At 38.3% G+C, this 18,135-nt stretch overlaps 1 protein-coding gene across 3 annotated transcripts; it reads left to right on the forward strand.

The window, feature by feature from the left end:
* Positions 1 to 253: 253 nt before the first annotated feature.
* MFSD1 (major facilitator superfamily domain containing 1) lies at positions 254 to 17,480 on the forward strand. Of its 3 annotated transcripts, XM_062583072.1 has the most exons (17): positions 254 to 396; positions 494 to 546; positions 656 to 768; positions 2,212 to 2,254; positions 3,154 to 3,221; positions 4,093 to 4,201; positions 5,106 to 5,208; positions 5,964 to 6,062; positions 6,881 to 6,992; positions 8,023 to 8,079; positions 8,682 to 8,838; positions 10,212 to 10,309; positions 10,643 to 10,755; positions 11,237 to 11,284; positions 12,582 to 12,642; positions 15,744 to 15,858; positions 16,047 to 17,480. In XM_062583072.1, the coding sequence occupies exons 1-17, from the start codon at positions 255 to 257 to the stop codon at positions 16,104 to 16,106; spliced, it is 1,551 nt and encodes a 516-aa protein (XP_062439056.1). In that variant the 5' UTR covers position 254; the 3' UTR covers positions 16,107 to 17,480. The 3 variants fall into 3 exon arrangements, with proteins under 3 accessions (XP_062439056.1, XP_062439057.1, XP_062439058.1); XM_062583073.1 differs by lacking the exons at positions 15,744 to 15,858; positions 16,047 to 17,480 and adding an exon at positions 14,745 to 15,715; XM_062583074.1 differs by lacking the exons at positions 15,744 to 15,858; positions 16,047 to 17,480 and having other exon boundaries at positions 12,582 to 12,646.
* The last annotated feature ends 655 nt before the right edge of the window (positions 17,481 to 18,135 follow it).

Genomic DNA, 18,135 nt, shown 5'->3' on the forward strand with positions numbered 1-18,135 from the left:
CGCCCGCCGCCATGGCAACGGGGAGCTCCGCGCGGCGCGGCGCCATGGCAACGGGGAGCTCCGCGAGGCGCGGCGCCATGGCAACCGAGTGCCCCGCGCGGCGCGGCGCCGCGGCAACCAGAAGCCCCTGCGTCGCCATAGCAACGGGGAGCCCTCCCTCAGCCGCAGCGCATTGTGGGCCCGCCCCGCAGGAGCCACGTGACGCGCTGCGCGGTCACGTGACGCCGGCCCACGTGACGCGCGGGCAGGCGGCGATGGCGGAGGAGGAGCGGGCGCTGCTGGGCCCTGGCGGCGGCTCCCCCTCGGCGGGGTCCCGCGGCCTGGCCGCCGCCTGCGACCCGCGGCGCCTGCCGCATCGTCTCCTGGTGCTCGCCCTCATGTGCTTCCTGGGCTTCGGTGCGTGGCGGTGGCGGTGGCGGCGGGGGCAGCGGCGGCCTCTCCCCGTGAGGGGCGGCCCGGGGCAGAGCCCTGAGGCGTCTCCTTCTCCTTGCAGGCAGCTACTTCTGCTACGACAACCCGGCGGCCCTGCAGACGCAGGTGCAGGCGGTGAGTAGCTGCTTCCAGCCAGCTCGTTGAGCGAAGAGTAGCAGCACTGAGGCTGGATGCCTGTCCTGTAATTGCTCCCCCCCTTTTTTTTCCTCCCTCCTTTGTGCAGGACATGAAGGTGAACACAGCGCAGTTCATGGCACTCTATGCCTGGTATTCCTGGCCCAACGTGGTTCTCTGTTTCTTTGGAGGCTTCCTGATAGACAGAGTGTTTGGGATACGGTAAGTGTGGTGGTGCAACTGTTCACGTCGAGTGGGTGCAGAGTTAAGGTCTGTGTGAGAGGTAACCGCCGTTACTGTCTAAAGAGCTCCGAGACTGAGATGTCTGGTACGTCCCTTCTGGTGGCAAGTTCCTGCGACATTATGACGGAGTAGTAACTTTCACTTCATTTCCTTGAAACTGTAAGCCGAAAATATGGTTCTGTGGCAAATACTTGTAAAACAGGGTGAGCAAAGATCACTTTGATGCATTAAGCTTCTTGAGGGTAACCTTATGGTTTTATAATGTGGGCTTTAAAAAAAATCTTTGCATAAATTGAAGGTGTAGTTAAAAATATCCTGAATGTTCTGGTAAACATGTAGGAATACTTAAATGAATTGCAGCTCTTTGACTGTGAGACCTTAGATGTTTCGATACAGTCCAATTTAAGATGTGGATTGTATGTTAATGGTTTATGGTTATTAAAAATCACAGCAAGAGTGACTTTTTAAAATGAAATTACGAACCTAATGGAATTGAAAGAGTAGGATGCACTCTTTCTTTAGTATGAAAGTTGAGCTTAGACCTAAAATATAGGGAAGATGTATCATAGTCTGAATTTCTGTGTGTGTGTGCTTTTTTTTTTTTTTTTTACTTAAGTAATCCCTTGCTCCCTAGCGATGTTTGAACTAGCACTGTTTTGCAGAAAGCAGCCTCTCGTGAGGCCAAGTATGATGGCTCTCAATTAAATCTTCTCAAACAGAGCTAAAACCTGGCATTGTGCCAGCTGTAAAGAAAAAGAAATCACAGCCTTTGAAATGTTGCTTTTCATACCACAGAGTAGTGGTGAGTGCTATTTGTCGTTTTAAAACATACTCTCAAACTAACAGAACTTCATCCTTCCAATTAACGTAACCTTGACAAGTTTACAAGGGTAAGAGGTCTTCTCACAACATACATATAACTCTACTAACTTCAGTGGTGTTGCATGGCTATAATTAAGAACAGAATTATAGAGATTGTAGACTTTAAATAATATGTACTATCTTACTGTGTACAGTAAACCACTTTCAGATGTGATGTAAGTGGATTTAAAATAACTCCTTGAGTTAGTGGAACCTTAATAACTGTCTAGCTCAGTCCAGATGTAAGCCTCGTGTTTTTGAATGCAATATTTTAAAAGACTAAACACTGGTACTGAGAGAGAGCATCATATTAAATAAGTGCAAGTTGTGACTTGGCAAATTCAAAATTTCCAATGAAGTGAATGGGATTTCTTCCTTTTGTAGCTTTGGTAAAGTTATTGCTGGACTGTATCATTCATTTTTGATGAAGCCATGGCATTTATTACAGAAAACTTCTATTGCATATCAGCCTCCTTTTTATTCCTTTATGTAGATCTAATACCCTATTGTTTAGGGGGAAAAAATCTAATTATGCATTGAATTATTTTATTTTTCTTACAGGTTGGGCACAGTAATCTTTAGCATCTTTGTTTGTGTTGGGCAGGTAAGTGCAACTGGGAGGCTGGAGGATGATATCCATTTGAAGCGCCTCTACCAAAAAAAAAAAAAAAAAAAGCAAACCAAAACCCAACCTGCAGATTACTTTTCTCAGTGATGTGTATTTCAGGTGGGAGGAAGCGGGAAATGGGAGAACCCTGACCTGGGGTAACTTTTCTCCCCGACATGTGCCTATATGTGTTACTTAAAAGAAGTGGAATCCTTTATTAGTATAGAAGTAACATGGTCGTGTTTCTAGAACTGTTCAGTGAATATGCAACTGTGCAAGGATATCTTTTTTCTAAGATAGTCATGTTGGTTTTTATACTGGCTGCCCTGTGTAATTCCTGGATTTTCTGGAGGTGACTAACATCCAACCTGTAAATTTGTCTCAATTATCTGCTTATATTTTCATATAGTGTAAGACTTTAGTCTTTATCCAGTTCAGGTACATGTGGTAGACTGGATTGTATCTACGCACCTGTACTGGTGTTTCCATGGTGGGGATTAAAGTTGATGACTACAGATGCCACTCTATTGCCTATCCTTGATCGTTAGGACATCACAGGGCCCAGGAGTTCCTGGGGACTGTGGACCAGAGGAGCACGGCTAGGGCTACACATAGTACATGTGTTTGGGTAGGGTATGAGGGTAAGGGAAGGCATGATGGAGCATCTAGAGTTTGAGTGCTGTTTCAGGGTGGACCAGGTTGGATATAGTCTAGCCAACTGGGATGATACGTAAGACAGAGGGAGCTAAGGACAAAGGCTATGACCAGGAAGTGGATGTGAAATATTCCTGCCGGTCTAGGAAGGGGGAAGCATTTTTACCAGTTCTGAGACTGTTCTTGTTTATTCTGTACTTCAAGTGTGAAATGATAATTTCTCCTATATGCTCGTCTTACAGGTGATTTTTGCTTTGGGAGCACTATTTAATGCTTTTTGGCTGATGGAAGCAGGCAGATTTGTGTTTGGGTAAGTCTAGATGAGTAGAATGTTTGTCCTCTGAGGTAAGGACCAGCTTTCTGTGTCCTAGAAAACTGTTAATATGTTTATACTTTCTGAGACAAAATTATTAGATATCGAAACATCTTTAAAGTTGAGATATGCAAAAAGCTTCAGTTGCATATCACCCCAGTCTATTTTAATGTTAGAAAGCAAATAGGACATAGCAGGGTTTTGTTGTTGTTTGCAATACCTGTCTACTGACTTTGAAAAACGTGAAACTACGCAAATAAACACTTGAACATTCAGTAAGCTGACTAAAAGTATATTACTCCTCCTTTTTTCTCATTCTTGCTTTCCTAGAAACTGCTACTTCATCAGCCGTTTTGTATGTATTTGTAAAGATTAGAGAAAGTGTCAGGAATATGTCTTTAAGTTGTGAAACTCACAGCATGAGAATGTTAGGAAATCTGACCAACGACACTAGGGTATGGGTGGTTGCCTTTGTTAAATTTTGGTTCTAGAGAAGATGTGTGCTTTTGATTTCATTGGGATCAGGAGCTATACTACTTGTTTTTTTTTTTATTTTATTATTTTTTTTTTATCTTTTACCTATGCAAAAGAGAAATGAATCTACTGCTCATCCATTTAACGTCTCTAAATGACAAAGGCAATTTTAATCAATTCCTAGACTACTGAAGATATCTGCTTATCTGTTTTGTCAGAGTGCAATTGTTATTTGAATCACATCTTCGAGCAAGACTTCTACTGCACTGTATATGTATTAGATTTACCTGTACATACAGAAGTTACTCAGAAATAATGTCATCCTGATAGTATCAGAAAGTGGAACTATTGTTGCTTTGTGTGTTGCAATTAACATTGTTTCTCTTTTTTCTAGAATAGGTGGAGAGTCTTTAGCTGTGGCACAAAACACTTATGCAGTCAGCTGGTTTAAAGGCAAGGAATTAAATCTTGTGTTTGGATTGCAGCTAAGCATGGCCAGAATTGTAAGTGTAAAACTTTATCTCTACTTCTTAGTCTCTGGTGTTCAGCTTGGCATGGCAGTGGTACTGATGGAAAGAAGCATTTCTAAGGCTCGCTAGGAAGTTCTTTGGGCAATTTTTTTTTTAATTATTATTAAAAGTGTGATACTGATGCTTGGTGTGCTGTGACTTTTGTGGCTCAAACTCAAGTGTGAGTTCTAATAAGTGAGCTGAGATGGCTGCTTTAAGTAATAGATAGTTATTTATCTATTACTGCTGTGCTTTTGTAAGAAACTGGTGGGTTTTTTGTTATTGTTTCTTGTCCCTTTTGCCAGTTGTGATGAACTGTGTGACTGCATTTAGCTGTGCCGTTTTCAATTTGATGTACTCAAACTACTGATGAAGGTGGGTTTACACTAATATACCAGGCTGTGAGTTGAGAGACCCGAGGCATGCATTTGCTTTTTATGGGACCTTATTGAGCAGCCTGTAACTTCCTAAACCGCTGCAGATGTTCACCTCAGTAAAAGTGAGTTAGCTGGTCACTGCTGGGTGTGGACTGATGTTCAGGTTGCTGCTGCTTAGCAGATTGCCTCACCTGAGCTGAACCATGGTTAGCTGCCTGTGTTAGCTTCAGGATTTTGACTGTGAGCCTTCTCTGTAGAAGAGAATGTGCTGCTTCTTGATGCTTGTCTGTTTGCTTTAACATGTGGTATTAAACTTACTTCTGTTATAATGATTAACTCCTCACAAACAATAACCCAAACAATAAGGAATAACTTTATCATTGTAGCTGGTGGTTCATGTTCCGTGTGTAGTGTCTTACCTGATATATATTTAATGCTATTCAACAAGCAGTCTACCTAGTGTTCCTTTTGAATTCATATCGTAAAATATGTTATCCTTAACATACATTTGTTCTGCCTAGGGGAGTACAGTGAACATGAATATCATGGGATGGATATACTCTAGAGTTCAAGATCTTCTGGGGCATACTGGTCACAGCACTCTTGGGTTAACTCTTATGATAGGTTAGTAGTATTTTTGAACTACTGTCACACCTACTGTTTTTGGTTTCATTATGAACAATGTGCATATACATTCTTGACTTACTGTCTAGAATGCAAGAAAATTGTACTTAAGATTGGGAAGAACTATCAATGCATAACACTATGTTTGTACGCTATCAGTGTGCATAGTGTAAGATTATTGTATCTGATGATGCTATGTGGTTTCTGTCATTTTTTTTAAAAAATCAAGTTTGTATCTTACAGAGTTGAAACATTTCACATAAGTAGAGTAAACATACTTGGCAGTATGACTTGCTCTGTTAAAACGGACTTGAAAGCTTTTCTGAAGGGCACCATGTCAAAGCTTGTCTGCAGTTATGTCTAACATGCAAAAGTGAAATTTCAGCTCCCTTTGGATTAGTGTCCCTTCTTTCAGAGCACTCGGTATGAAGGCACTGGTGTTCGTAACAGAAACAAGCTGAGCTTTTGTGATTGCAAAGTGCAGATAAGGAGTTCAGCTGTGCTGAGCAGCGTTAATATTTTGGAATAAAGAGTAGTTACGTTTTCAAACTCGAGACATCTCAGACCTGAAGACAGAAGGCTTAAATGTTCGGTTCTTTGAGTTTTACAGCTATTGAGTCTTACATGTATGACAAACAGGTGTCAGTAAACTGACTGAATTGCATTAGATATAGAAAGATATACTACACTGCATGTTTAAAAAGCAGTTTACTACTTGGAACATCAAATAAACTTGGCACTTTGCCTTCTTGCAGGTGGCATAACATGTCTCCTTTCCCTGGGTTGTGCATTAATTCTTGCTTATCTGGACAAGAGAGCAGAGAAGCTCCTTTGTAAAGAGCAAGGAAAAACTGGTGAGTGGTATGGATAGTAAGGCTAGCTAAACTTTGGTCTGTGTTCTTTTATTCTGAATCAGATCATTCTAGTTGATTCACTGTGTGGGTTTGTGTATTATGTAATTCAGTGGCTGCTACTTACTTTACTACTTGTAGCTTTAATTATAATTTTTAGTTCAGTTCTGTATTGATAGGAACTCTTACAGTTTTCAGACTGGTTTACGGACAGATGTATATGCATGTATATGCATGTATATGTATCTGCTTTATATATCATGCTGAAAACAAGCATGTGGGAAGTTTTCATGATTCACTGATATTATCTGTGCCATTGTCACCAGTACTCTGTTTTATTTGAATTGATCTTGTTTCCTTTAATAGATGTATGAAAATATGCATCCCTTCTCAAACAATATGTAGTATTTTGAGTTTTCTGCGTGGAAATAGTAAGAGCAATTAAAAATGAACTAAACTTTGAAACTAAATAAACCATATAACTTGAGGCTTCAGATAGGCATTTCCCTAGCCCTAGTTAAACACTTCTTTGAGAAAGCTGTTTTTATTTAATTCTGCTATATGAGACTTCCAGAGATTTTAGAGAACTTATTTTAAAATGTACATTTGATTTAATAAGGCATAGACGAAGTTTGTTCTTGACTTTGGCACTGTAGACCTAGGGTGTGTATATTCTTAACCACTTCCTTTTGCAACATAAACTTCATATAAGAGTGTAGATAGTGGCAGGATTGTATGCTTTAGTAGGGATCAGTATGAATGAATTTCTAATTTGTTTGTGCTCGCTAAAACACTTCATATTGTTTTCTACTCCACTGCAGGTGAAGTGATTAAACTCACTGATGTGAAGGACTTCTCTTTGTCTTTGTGGCTCATATTTGTAATCTGTGTCTGTTACTATGCAGCTGTCTTTCCTTTCATTGGACTTGGAAAGTAAGTATCTCTTGCATGAAGGTGGTTATTCCCCTTGAATCTGGCCAGGGTTTAAGTTTAACCAGTTTTAGTTACTTAAAAGGGGAGAGATGTTGGCTAATATTTAAGAATTCCAGGTGCCTACAGAACAACTCATCTCCTAGCAAGTCTGTGCTGTGCTTTGTCTCTTTTTTTGTGGCGCTGTTTGGAATACTTGCAATACAAGTAATCATAAGTATTATGGTTTCCTTATCTGCTGAGCTTTGTGAGAAATACTATTTCTTAGCGTAGGCTGAGTAGTCAGAGCTCTAAAGCATAATACGTGTTCAATTTTTTGATTAAAACTTGGTGTAGTTTTAAAATATGGCATAAGTTTCAGTGCAGGAAGCTGTGGACAGCTGCCATGTAGAATTTCTTCTATACTCACGCACTGACTGAGTATGAGGGGCTTTAAATGAATGCAATTACAGCTTTGGACTGGAGTTCTCTTATTGTACTGATATTAAGAATACATTAAGCTGAAACTTGAAGTACTTCTGTGCAGGTTTTTCTTATGAATCTCATGACGATCTCATAATAGATCAATCAAATGTCTGCTGAATATTCTTGTGATTGGAGACAGTTCTCTTAAGCTCAGTGCATATTGAATGAGAAGGAAAAGATTGAGCTTGCTGACTGTAAGACCTCTCCAGGCTAACTAGATGCCCGTTTTCTGCTTGTGAGTGCATTCCAAAAGTTCTCACTTTAGTCTCATGCGGTATTTCTGTTGCATAGCACAGTAACAAGACATTAGCACTAGTTGCATCCTTTGGCTTCCCCAAAATGTGATTTGAACAGTCTTTATTAAGTCAGAGAAATTTTTTCTAAACTCCTAAATGTCTTACAAAAGAGGATCTCTTATAGAGAAGTAGCAGATGTCAGTCAAAGCTATATTTAAAAGTCCTCTGTAAACCAGAATCTCCTGCATTTACTTAGTTTAGCTTAAAACTTTGCTTTTACTTCATACAAATATGAATTGTTCTGAACTTGTGGATTTCTTTTTTATTCTTAGGGTTTTCTTCATTGAGAAATTCAAATTCTCATCTCAAGAAGCAAGTGCAATTAACAGGTATTTTGCAGTTGGTTTAACAAGTGAATGTGCAACTGTGTTTTTAGAGGCATATGTACCTGAGCTCTGAAAGTTTAGGAAGAAGTTTAGGATCTGCTGTTGAAGATGGTTTGCATTTAGGTGAATAGATAAACTTTCCACAGCCTGAGAAGTAACTGGGAGATGCCGGTGTTTAAGTAAAAATAAGTATTAGATCTTCACATTGAAGAATCAAAAGGGGGAAGTTCTGCCTCGAGGATATCTTAGCATTTGATGATTTCCTTCAGAACAATAGAAGGAGATTAATAGCAATGCTAAATTAAACTTTCCTTGTTTGAGAATGAATCTGTGATATGACAAAATACAAAACATTTGATCCAAAGATTTAAAGAGCTTTAAATGTGTCAGTCTTTCCTTATTGGATATTGAATGTTCTTATGTCCTCAGGCCTCCGAGGAATTTTGAGTTGTGGAGGGCTCTTGTTTGTTTGGGGGTTTTTGTTTTATTAAGACTTCACAAGCAATAGCAGAATTTGACATTTTTATGTGATGATACTTATAGCTTGGAAAACGCAAAGCTGTCTGTGACTAGTGTTCAGTTCTCTTATTTTTACTCTTTTGCAGTATTGTTTATATCATATCTGCACCCATGTCCCCTGTCTTTGGACTCCTGGTGGATAAAGTTGGAAAGAATATCATCTGGGTTTTATGTGCTGTAATAACTACACTTGCTTCTCACATCATGTTGGCTTTTACCTTCTGGAACCCCTGGGTGGCAATGGTAACTGATTTCTCATAAGAGACTATTATAACTCAATATGATAAAATAGAAAATTGAGTTGATAATGAATCATTCTGTGTATGTTGCCTGCATCTTCTGAATTTGGTTAGTTCTTGAAAACTATATGGGTTTTCCAGACTAATATAAAAGCAAAGTGTGCCTAACACAGGCTAAGCCACCATGAGCTGTCTGTGACCCTAAGATAACACTTTAACTTTCGGTGTTTCTTGGTGGATGGCAGTAAATGCACGTGTGTTTTTTGGAGTGGAAAAGATTGTTCACATGCCGCTCTCTATAGCAGTGATTCTGTAACTGTTCAGTGAAAAAAAAAAAAGTAAAAAAGAAAAAAAAAAGTTCAGCTTCCTAGGAAATGTTGGATTAAATGTGGCAACTCTTTGCCCATTCAGAGAAGACCTTAATTTCACCATGATCTCTGCAGGTAGATGGTGCTCTGTTTCAGAGGTCTGCCCTCAAGCTTCTCAAGACTCTCTCCTCACAGTAACTACGACTCGATTACTGTGCTAGTTGCTCACTCCTTCTAAATTTTACTCTTGGTGTAATTCTGAAGTTAATTAATATCATAATTAACAATATTTAGTTGCCTCTAATGTGCTGTGTGTGTTGGATAGTGGTACACCTCAAAGATCTGGTTGTTTCCCCTTTCCAGGGCAAACTGCCTGAGAAATGACTTTGGAGCTTGGGTTTACAGGTTTAAATCTGGTGCTCAGCATGTATGAGGGTTAAATATGGGGTCTTTGTTCTTATTTTTTTCCAGTGGGATTCAGCACTGATAATTTTCTTCTGGATATTAATTTTAGGCTCTAAAATTTCTGTGTCAGCATTCAAGTTAGATGGAATAGCTATTAGATTAAAGGTAAATGGAAACTGTTTCCTGGTTTTGAGGCCCATTATATAGGGTTCACTTTGCTTTTGGATGTTCGAATGTGTTGAGAGAAATTCTTGTTGGTTCAAATGTTTTTGTAGGGTTTCTGTAGAACGACTTTTGTGGTATATAATCCTTGATTGCAAAAGTTCTTGGTTGTAATAGAAATCTGTGTGCTCTCCCACCAAGTTGAGACCTTTTATTAGAAGCTTTTCACACTTTATGATGAGACCAAATTCATCTAGCTCTGGCTTGAGGTAACAGGTTATTTTGTTTTAACGATCTTCTTGGTATTATGATTTCACATAACCCAGGCCGGAAAAAAGTTGCCTCTTCTAAATGTGCATATTTATGTAGAAGGGTATTGCAAACAAACTTTATTCTTTTTTGTTCTTTTTTTGGAGGAGGGAAATATGTTAATTTATTAATACTTTACACAAAAATGCATTGAACTTAATACCTGTTTACTTGTTCTTATTTGTTTCACCAGTGTTTACTAGGAGTGGCTTACTCATTGCTTGCCTGTGCCCTGTGGCCCATGGTGGCCTTTGTAGTTCCAGAACATCAGCTGGGAACTGCCTATGGCTTGTAAGTACTTATATGTGTCTTTATGCTGTAAAAATACTGAATTTCAAGCAGTTCTAGTAAATTAATGGTTAATAACTTCCTCAGAGTTCAGGAAACCTTACGTATTTTCAGGATGTATATGTGGTAGAGCATGTGGTTGTGGTGGATGCGCAGAAATGTCTTCAAATATGTGGAGTCATGAGTGTAGTTGTGTAACGTTTGAGAAGAGATTAAACTTCTTTTTTGTTCAATGCCACTAATGATTTTTTTTTTGTTTAAAAAAAAATACACACACACAAATATATATATACACACATACATACATACAGTGGTAATTCTTTGTTCATGTGTTAGTATGCAGTCTATCCAGAATCTGGGTCTGGCAATTATTGCTATAGCAGCTGGTATGATACTGGATACAAGAGGATATCTGTTTCTCGAAGTGTTCTTCAGTGCTTGCGTTTGCTGTAAGTAGCAAAAACATTAAAAATGGATTCTGTACATTCGGGAGACTTTAACCTTTTCTTTTAACATTTCTTTTAACATTTACCATAAAACGGTAGTACCTACGCTTTGTGTAGTTGGAAGGAAATTTCAACTGGGGCAATGTCGAGGATAACTCATCCTAGGGAGGTATTTTGTATTTTTGAAGAGGCATAAGTAGTTTGAGTATTGAAAATACAAAGAGTGAATAAAAGGATAGCTAAATGATACTTTTAAAGGCTATGTTTATATGATGGTTTTTATTAGTATAAATAACTCAGAAGTTATTTTTGTTTTACTACTTGCAAACTTGCAGTGGAGTTTTTAGAAGTAATTAAGTGGTTCTGGTAAAGTCTGCCTTCTAGAATAATCGTGAAGGATCTTGGTTATTGCTTAACTGTCTGTTCTTATGTCATTGTTTTAAATTTGTTGACTCTAATTGTGTGGTGTCTTTTTTTTTTTTAGTGTCACTAATAGCTGTAGTCATGCTGTATTTTGTGAATCACCTCACAGGTAAAGTATTTTCACCTTCTCTTGACGTTTGTTTTCCACCATAATTCTTAAAGCTATCAAGTTGAACTGTTCACGGTTGATACTGAAAAACCCCCTGTCAGATGCTGTAGCTCCTGAATTTGGTAGCAGCAGCATCTATTGGGTGAGAATTGTCCTCGTAATTGCTTTTTCCTACACATGCAAGTGTGTAATTCCCTAAACTTTCCTGTGATGTTAAATCTGATCAGTGGGGCATGCAATATCTGTCCTTCCAGCTCACTTGAATGAACACCTAGGATATTCTGCAGATAATTTCAAATTGTTCTTTCTAAGCTGGTTGGCAAACTTGACTGTGTATGTATCTACAAATATAAAAGCTTAATTCTGTAGATCTTCCTTCAAATAGCTGTGTTCTTAATCCATCTCAGCTGTTTTTTCAGCTCATTATATTATTCACTTAAAGATACAGTGGTGAAGTCGAGTGCTGGGAAATGCTTGTTACACGTAGTTCGCTTGCTGATAATGTGTGGTTATGTCAGCAGAAGATGTGCTAGAATTTTGATATGTTTCTGTTGCTTTCAAATCATGAAGCCTGCACCATTTCTGTTAAAAGTAATTCTCAACTGGGAAGAGATCTGCTTGGTGGGTCTGAGACAGAACTTCTTAATTTAATTTCAGCCTGTCATCTTTGCTTTGTTCCTGATTTTTTTTTTTTTCCCTTTGTAGTTCTTGCTTCTTGAAATTACTGTTGCTTACTCTGAGGTTCTGATATTCCAGCATGTAAGCATTTAATTTGGGTGCCAGTGAAGGCTGTTTAATGCTAATTAATGGGATTTCTTCAAATTGATGCTTACAACTGAGCGCACAGTTAAAAGTGTTACTGCCCATAACCTGTTCCTGCTTTGTATTACTGGAGCAACATTGTCTCTTTAGCAGCTACAGTGTCTTGGAAACTTATTCTAGATATTGTCAGTGGGAAGTAGTAACTACTGAGGGGTCTAGATGGCATTTCTTTCCAAGTTGTTTCCACTTTCTCTGCTTTTATAGGATAATATGGTGAATTAGAGATGAAACTCTGTTACGCAACAGAAAAGTGGATCAGGCTTGAGACCTTGGTTTGGTTCCTGATTTGACTTGCTTGTATTGTTTCAAATAGGTTGCGTTTTCTCTATATATCAGTTTCTGCTTTTGTAAAATTACTCCACTGATGTCTTTGGCAAAATATTTTGAGAATTTCTTTAACAAAATATAATATCAAAAATATACTTTCAGAAGATCAATTTCTAGAGTTTCAAAGTATGTATTGCTTCTGTTGCAGGAGGTGATCTTAACTGGTCTGCAAAGAAAAGGGAAAAACTGCAAAAAGTAGCTGCAACTGAGTAAGTATAAAGAACAGTAAAGAACAATGTCCTTCAGAAGGACTTAACCTAAAGTAATTAAGTGGATTAATGTTCTGAAGAGTCATATTAAAAGCTGTATCTCTTAAAGAAACTACCCACTAGTTAGTTTGTTTCAGTTTGATCCTCTTGCTTTCTCATTTAGAAGTCTTAATTTAACCTCTTGTCTTTGAAAACTGGCTTGAGGCTAAATTTCAGTGCTAATGTGCTAATGGAAGTTGGTCAGATTCTGCGTAAGTATGTTGACTTCAGTGAAAAGCTTCCATTTCAGAAAGAAAATGGAGTACAGGGATTCCAGTAAGTGGAATCAGTTTCCTTTGAAAGAAATTCAAACGCCTGAGAGCAGAAATTCATAAAATGAACCAATTCTGACAGTTGATCCAATTAAATCTCATTCTGCAGGAGGCTTGAATGTCTTGCTTTCTTCTTTACAGAAGATGAGGATAGTGACATTCTTCAGAATAGTAATTTAAAAATCCACTAAACTGCTTTCAACAAAACATCGATGACATATTAAAAGTCCACGGTTGTGCGTTGTCCAAACAGCTGAAATTAGGTGGTGGGTTTCTGTGCTTTTTAAGAGTGTTGTTTAAATCAAACATGGAAGATGTCTGTCGTCATCTGCTGGTTTGCTGCCAGTGTTCCATGATGCTGGCTTTATCCCCTCTGCAGTGTAGAAAGTTCACTTGCTTTTCTTTGATTGGCTATCCAAGAATGCTAAAAGAGGGACTCTTAAGCTTACAAGGGGCGTGGAATACCTTACAAGAAGATCAAACTGACACTGGGTTAGTTTCAACCTATAAAACGGTTACTTTGTCTGGTCAGGAAGAGAAGTGGAGATTGGAAGGGGAAAAAAAAAAACACTGTATGGAATTTAAAATCCATTAAGAGATGTCACCTTAAAGGCAAAAATTCCCCTAACTTGTTCTCCAACTCCTCCAGTGTCTACTTTAGTGTCTAGTACTCAAGGATTGTTATGCTGTGAGTGTTTGAAGATTAAAGTACGCTGTGTGCTATGAGCACTAAAACAAGCTGATTAGAGAATGCAAAAGCGATGAAGTCTTGGTGAATGTATTTATTTCACTGTATTTAAAGCAAAAGTGTAAGTTGATTCTTATCAGTGGAGCAACTGTAAGAAATCCTAGGATCTGCTCTCTTAATTGAATTTTTCTCTGAGATTGCGAATGAGAGCTGCTGGAAGGGGTGCAGCATGTGCCTACATAGTACGCACTTGATGTTTTTCTAGCCTTGGTTCGGTATTTGTAACGCAAGTGTAGTCTTGTGTTAATCTGAATTAGAACTTTCAAGATAACATTTTTTTTGAAAATGAAGTGTGTTTTTTGCACCTCTAATGTCATGTCAGGCTAATCTTTAGAATTTGAACTACTTGTATGTGAACCATGTGACGTTTTTCTTTTGATACGCTCTCTGTTACGAGCTAATTCAGCTCAGCAAGTCTTCAAATTTTGAACTTTGCCTGTAATGTTGCTGGAATTTTTTACATCTTAGTACATAGGTACTAAAATTCATCTGCAGCTACTATGCATTTCACTTTTAATTTCATTCCAGAGAGATACTTTACTAACATGATGTTTTTTATAAATGAACTTTATGGACTTCTCTAGAAGTAGACTGTGCAATTGTCCATATGATGATACTTAGTTTAAGGGTTTAAGGAACCAAAAAACCTGTCAAAGGTTTTCTCTGGTTTGTGCTGGGATGTGACATTGTTTGGATTCTTGCCCTGATTTATGGGGCTGTTGTGCCTTAACCTTGAGGAAGGCAACTAAAACCTTACCAGTTGTAGAAGTTTTGCTAACTTTGTTCTGTTGAATGTCATCCTTGAGCCAACAGATCACAGCCGGTTTTTATTAAAAACACAACAGAAACACACCACCTTGTACCCAGGAACAAAGGAATTCTATGCCCAAACAGATCTGCTCCTTTTAATCTATCTGACCCATGGAAGGTGCATGTAACACTTCCAGTATTTACTCAAGGATGGTTTTGTATTAGAGTAGGCTATGGGATATAGTGCCTTAGAGCATTACTTCAAGTAATTTTCATTACAATGTTTTTTGCAGAAAAGAAATTTGAATAGCAAATATCATCCAGAAGTGGGGAGCGTTTGATCAGCAACATGTCAACTTGAAGAATTATGGTGTTACTTAGTTTGGTGGTTAGCCGTGGACAGTAGCTCTTTGGAAGAGAGGCTAACCTGCTGAGGATTTTACAGTAAATGGCTAAATTCCATGCTTTGTAACCAGTTTTAATTAATGCAGATCTGTTTCTCAATATTTGCACAAAATTGGTTTATGACCTTTTACACTGTGTTTAAGCTCTATCACTAAAGAAGGTACTCTGCAACCTGAAGCAAACTTTGTCTTAAAAATAAAGTCTAATTTAAAGTGTCATCTTTAAACAGCACTCTGTTATTTTGATGGGAGTAGAAATTTCCTGATAAAACAGCATTTTATGTACTTTGAGGGTCTCTGCCTTCCAGAACTTAGAAATGGGCCACTCTGTTACTGCCTTTATCGCTGTCTTAATGCAAACCAATTTCTTAAGTTAAATTATTTGGGGTTCGTTCAGTTGTCCTCTTTCTTAAGACTTGGTGAAAAGTGAGTGATAACTATGTGGTCAAATATTGACTCTTTTGTAGAAGATTACTATCAATTTTGAAGACTGTTGAGCAGTCTTTTATTTGTATTTCTGACAACTGCTTCTTTTTGTAACGTAATCTTCATATATTTTAAGGGATGAAAACTTGTTTAATAAAGGGATGGTATAAATTTTGTTGTAAGAACTGAGCATGTTGTAATCTGTGAAAATGAATATTTCTTTCTACTGAAGTATAACAGCCTAAATAAAAGGAAACTTCAGAAAATAGCCTCTCTCTTTCTTTATACCAAAGTAGTATAATCTATGTGCATCTTTTGTCTTTTAATCTGATATTGAGTATTCCATCTGTAAACACAGGAGCTCTTCTTAGTTATTAGAGATAAAATTACCATACATGAGATAAAGTTGTTTTGGATCTGCACTCTTTGGTGCAAGTCTTTTAAACCAATTTTGTTTTCCAGAGCAGAAGAACAAGAGAGACTCAGACGTCAGAATGAAGATGACTTGGCTAAGTTGCAGCCAAAAGATGATGACTTTAGTTTAAGGAATAGATACCTCTCCAAACTAGGCGCTCAGGTATTAGTAGCAAAGTAGGGTTTTTAATTATTAAGAAAAGAGTTAGTGCTAAACTCAGCTTCTTGCCTCAAATAGCCAGGAAACTGGCCTCTGAGTAAAATGCCAAATGTATCCTTGTTCTTGGAAATGAAGTCCTGTCCATGGTAACTGGAAATCTAATGAGGTTTTCCCTGATTTTATTTTTGCAGCTGCCAGATAATTATTCTTCCTACTTATCAACAATGGCACATAGAAGCGTGTTGAAATAGCATCTTGGCCCACTTGCAGAGGCAGAAGTAATTGAAGTTCCTGTACACAGAACTTTGCTAGTACTAAGAATTAATACAAGCAAAAGCAGAATGATGTAGCACTTCTGCAACTGTAGATCCTATTTTTAAAATACTCACCTTAAACTCCCTCTGGATAACAAAGACACCAAAGAAGAATCATCTGGCTCTCTATTTGAACCCAGGAGCTATATGTTACACCATCCTGTCTAAAATAGCTAAGACTTCATCTGTTCTTACTACAAAACAGAGCGTCTGAAATATGGAAACCCTGTTACAGTAATCAGCTTGCTGTGAAATGAGTCTTGATGTGGGCATGGGGTGATTGAGACTCTTAATTCGGACAACTTTGTTAACAAGTTGGTGATAGTCTGTTTCATTTTTCTTATAGAAAAAATTTGGGGAAAATGACTTTTGTTGTGGTCAAATATTTTTGAGGAAATCAGATTATGATTTTAATGTTCCTATTTAAAAAGTACTGGCCCTTGAATTCAATATTAATCACAGGCTTGGCTGTAACCTCATGCAAGTCCCCATTAATATGAATATTGGTAAATCTTTAAAAGATTGTGAGTAACAACTCTGGAAATGTAGGAGGAGCTGAAGTTTTACATTCACTGGAAAAAATGTTTAACTTCATCGTGAAGTACTTTTGTGCAATTTTGGTGGAAGACTTGTTCCTGCATAGAACTAGGTCCTGATAGCTCCTCCAGGGCCCATTTTCCAAATTCTTACTTTCTTTTGTTTTTAACTATTTGGGCTCGATTGTGGAATCGAACACATTCTTAAACTAGTCTTACTTGAAGGGCAGGAGCATCTGGCTTTCTTAAGCAGTAGTTGCTCAAGGGAAGAGCTACTCTGCAAGCAGAGGCTTCAGTGCACAGTAGTGAGTGAGCTTGTCCTGGCTTACTTCGGGAGTCCTTGCAAGCAACAAAATGCTGAAGAGCTACTGGTTGGCCTTTGACCAACTGCTTGAAGACAGAATATTACAATAAAAATGTCACCTTATAGCTGTGTAACACTTGCTTACAGTAATTTGAGGAGACCTTCTGGAACTCATGTGTTTAAGATATTTCTCCATGGAGATTTCTGCTGTGTTGTATCATCTTCCTGAAAGACTAAGCCAGGACTATGGTGGTAGTACTATGTTCTGAAGAATGACCTAGGAAGGTAAAAGAGCAGATTCTGAACCTTGAGTTAACTGCTGAAGGGGAGTTCCTTTACCTGTGATGACTTGCTGGTGCTATCTTTGAAAAGAAAACATTGTCCGCTGTGAGGCTGGATGGTGCAAGGCTAACTTATTTGCCTGTTGACTTGTGAACTCTGGGTCTTTTTTTAATAAAAACTTCAAATGGCTGCTGCCACTTGTATTTTTCTTACTGCTTGTAATGTGTTGTTACCTTTGGTGGTAGTTGAGACTTATTTATTTAAGTGAGCATGGCTTCTGCTTTCTCCAGAGAAATATTTGCAAGGCGTTTCTGGGAAGTGTATCTTTGAGGATCCAAAGGAGAAGTTTCCCCCACTTACGTCACTTGTTGGTTGATGCATTTTTATTTCTTGGGGAGGGAGGGAATTAGATTTTCTTGTTGTTTCACTGCTCTTCCTCCTATCTTTCCTCTGTCTGTTCTCATTGCTCATAGATCTGTCTTTGCTTCTCCTCCAACACTGACATGTTATGGTTATAGATAACTATTCCACTGCTACCTGTAGCTATTGTCACATGAAATATCAAGGTATGAATTCAGAGTTTTGCTGAAACTTTATTTTCAGTTCCTAATTTCTCTGTACTCTTAAGCATCTTGGTAAAGTGCAATGGTTGACTTCTGCGCAAATATAATTTCCTGTGTCAGCTCAACTCCAAACACCCTAGCCTTTTCTTTCTGCGTGTTTTCTGCTCAGTGATTACCTTGCATTTTCGTTTCTGGATGTGGTGCATGGAAGCCATCTGGCTCTTGTTGCTCCATCCTCTGTTCCTCTAGCAGCTTTCTGGCAGAGTGGAGCCTTCCACTTT

This window comes from Rhea pennata, chromosome 9 (genome assembly GCF_028389875.1).
Source record: "Rhea pennata isolate bPtePen1 chromosome 9, bPtePen1.pri, whole genome shotgun sequence".
NCBI lineage: Eukaryota > Metazoa > Chordata > Aves > Rheiformes > Rheidae > Rhea > Rhea pennata.